This window comes from Penaeus vannamei, chromosome 18 (genome assembly GCF_042767895.1).
Source record: "Penaeus vannamei isolate JL-2024 chromosome 18, ASM4276789v1, whole genome shotgun sequence".
Taxonomy (NCBI): domain Eukaryota; kingdom Metazoa; phylum Arthropoda; class Malacostraca; order Decapoda; family Penaeidae; genus Penaeus; species Penaeus vannamei.
The window spans coordinates 35575893-35578392 of record NC_091566.1 but is presented as its reverse complement, the minus strand read 5'-3'; the positions used below and the strand labels follow the sequence as shown (position 1 = coordinate 35578392).

At 44.8% G+C, this 2500-nt stretch overlaps 1 protein-coding gene across 7 annotated transcripts in view; it reads left to right on the top strand.

The window, feature by feature from the left end:
- The window catches only part of LOC113810734 (probable Na(+)/H(+) antiporter nhx-9), a 159038-nt gene that overhangs the window by 149471 nt on the left and 7067 nt on the right, over window positions 1–2500 (top strand). For 4 of the 7 annotated variants that reach the window (XM_070133236.1, XM_070133243.1, XM_070133238.1 and 1 more), the window contains exons 11-13: window positions 290–419; window positions 993–1136; window positions 1476–1577. In XM_070133236.1, the coding sequence (XP_069989337.1) occupies window positions 290–419; window positions 993–1136; window positions 1476–1577 (376 nt within the window). The remainder of the gene's footprint in view (window positions 1–289; window positions 420–992; window positions 1137–1475; window positions 1578–2500) is intronic. The other 3 variants (XM_070133241.1, XM_070133240.1, XM_070133242.1) reach the window with 1 other exon arrangement.

The window sequence follows — 2500 nt, the reverse complement described above, 5'->3', positions numbered from 1 at the left end:
GTAAGACTTCTCTTGGTTAATGCGTCCTGTTTCGGTAGTGATTCGAGGTAATGGTGACTATAAGGATGAAGACACCAAGGGGGAAAAGGATATTGTCTTTGAGGTTGATGGCGAGCATGAAAATAACCGTGCCAGTAAGGATAAGATGATTTAACTACAAAAAGGTCTTATGATTTTAATACAAGTAATTAAGACAAAGTAAATCTTAAATACGGTTTTACCCGAGAGTAGAAAATAAAACAAAACGGAGACTATGAGATGAAGTCGATAATCCCTCTTTCCCTTCTAGGTTCCACGTGAAGAACGCCGGAGAATGGAACCTGGACGTGGCTGAGCTCGACTACAACCCCAATATCAGGGACCTCAACGAAGCCAAGTTCCACCACGTTCTGTCCGAAGAATACAAGCCGATCAAGAGAGTGAGTCAAGCTGCATGGATTCCCTGGTTCTGTCTCTGTCTCTCTCTCTCTCTCTCTCTCTCTCTCTCTCTCTCTCTCTCTCTCTCTCTCTCTCTCTCTCTCTCTCTCTCTCTCTCTCTCTCTCTCTCTCTCTCTCCCTCTCTCCCTCTCTCCCTCTCCCTCTCCCTCTCCCTCTCCCTCTCCCTCTCCCTCTCCCTCTCCCTCTCCCTCTCCCTCTCCCTCTCCCTCTCCTCTCTCTCTCTCTCTCTCTCTCTCTCTCTCTCTCTCTCTCTCTCTCTCTCTCTCCCTCCCTCTCTCTCTCTCTCTCTTTTCACAATGTTTACGATTTGTCCGAAAATCATAAGAATGAGAAAGGTCACGTTTTATGTGTCGTTTTGAAAAACATCCGATATTTTGTTCCACGAATATCCTTAAATGATTTAGTCTTCATCTGACGCAAGTAATACGCAATGTAATCCACTGCCAACTGTTATGATAAGGATATTTTGATTTTAAAAAAATACCCTGCAAGACCTCAAGGCGAAATAGAGATCCCTAAATGCAATCCTAACACGCGCCTCCCTTCCGCCCCAGCACCGCGGAAGCACCTACAAGAGACACGCAGTGAAGGACGACGACGTGAGAACGCAGACGGACGTGAACCACCACAACATGTACCTCCACACGAGGCAGTTCGTCAGCACCATCAACAGGGCGACCAGGAAGCCAAGGAAGCCAGTAAGTTGAAATTACGTTTTTTCTTTTTTTATCTATACGTTTTATGGTAAAATTTAAAGAAATAAGTAATGTTATTTCATGATTTCTCCTTTTCTCTCTCTCCCTGGTGATTTATTGATTTCTTTTGTTCAATCTTTCATTTACTCTTGTATCAAGAATTATTATTTTCTCTAGGCATTCTTCACATTTTCACTTGTATATAAGCACTTTGTATAAAGACAAGGAATTCCATGAGTGAATCATGATCCATGAATATCTGTGGAATAATGAACATAGTAAGGAGTTTAACCCATGCTCCTATAGGGTTTAAGAACCTAACTGAGATTGGTGGTGATCTAGGACTGTCCCGGTGCTCCCGTCAGCCCCAGGCACCTGTCGGCATTCCACTTCTCTCAGATCGTTCAGTTTATTGACTCTATGGCTATGGAGGCCTTCGCGCAGGTAACCAGGACAGCTCGCCGGTGCCAGACTTGCTCTTGTCCTTTGTACTGTGGCACCCCCGCCCCGTGAGATAGAGAAGGCTTTCTCTCCCCGCGCGCTCTCCGTAGACCTGCCTCTCTCTGTCCCTCTCTCTCTCTCTAAGGATGTGTCACAGTCCAAAGCCTCCTGGCACCGAGCTGGTCCTTCCCCTCTCTCCTAACTATGCAATGAGACGTGTGTTGGTGTTTACATGCAAGACGTAGACCCGTAGACCCCCTCCTTCCACGATTTATCATTTTTGACATTTCATTCTTTCTTTCTTTCATCGTTAATCCTTCAAACTAATTTTCCTCGTTATCAAATGTCTCATCCTGTCTTTTACATCATCAGTTTCTTTCTTTCCAATCTACATGAACTCTTCATTCCCTGTTTTCTTTAATCTGCTTTCTTCTCCATGTTTTTTTCTGTGTTCAGTACCTGTTCCCTTTTCTCAATACATGTATCATTCTACTTGAATCAGCTCCTCCCCCCTCCCCCTCTCCCCATGTGCTCCCCTCCTAGTTCAGATACAATCCTCTTCCTCTCCCCATCCCCCATATGTTCTCCCACGCCACTCCCTACTGAATGAATTACTTAAAAATATCCATCTCCTTCTCCCCATCTGTCCCCACCCCCCCTACCCACACACACCATCGTCTCAAGCTTGCGTAAGAGAAAAAAAACACAAATAGAGAACGAGATTTCAACTCGGTTTCTTGAATGACAACTGAAGCCGTGTAGATCCTCGCATCATAAATGTAGATGCAAGAAAGATTTCTGGCGGCTTGACGTTCTGCATGATGAGTCTGTTGCGTGTATCAGCCTCCGACTTTCCTTCTTGCTTTTGTTCCGACCGTTCTGTCTTCAGTGTTTATTTTACAGATGGAAATTACAGGAGATTTAGT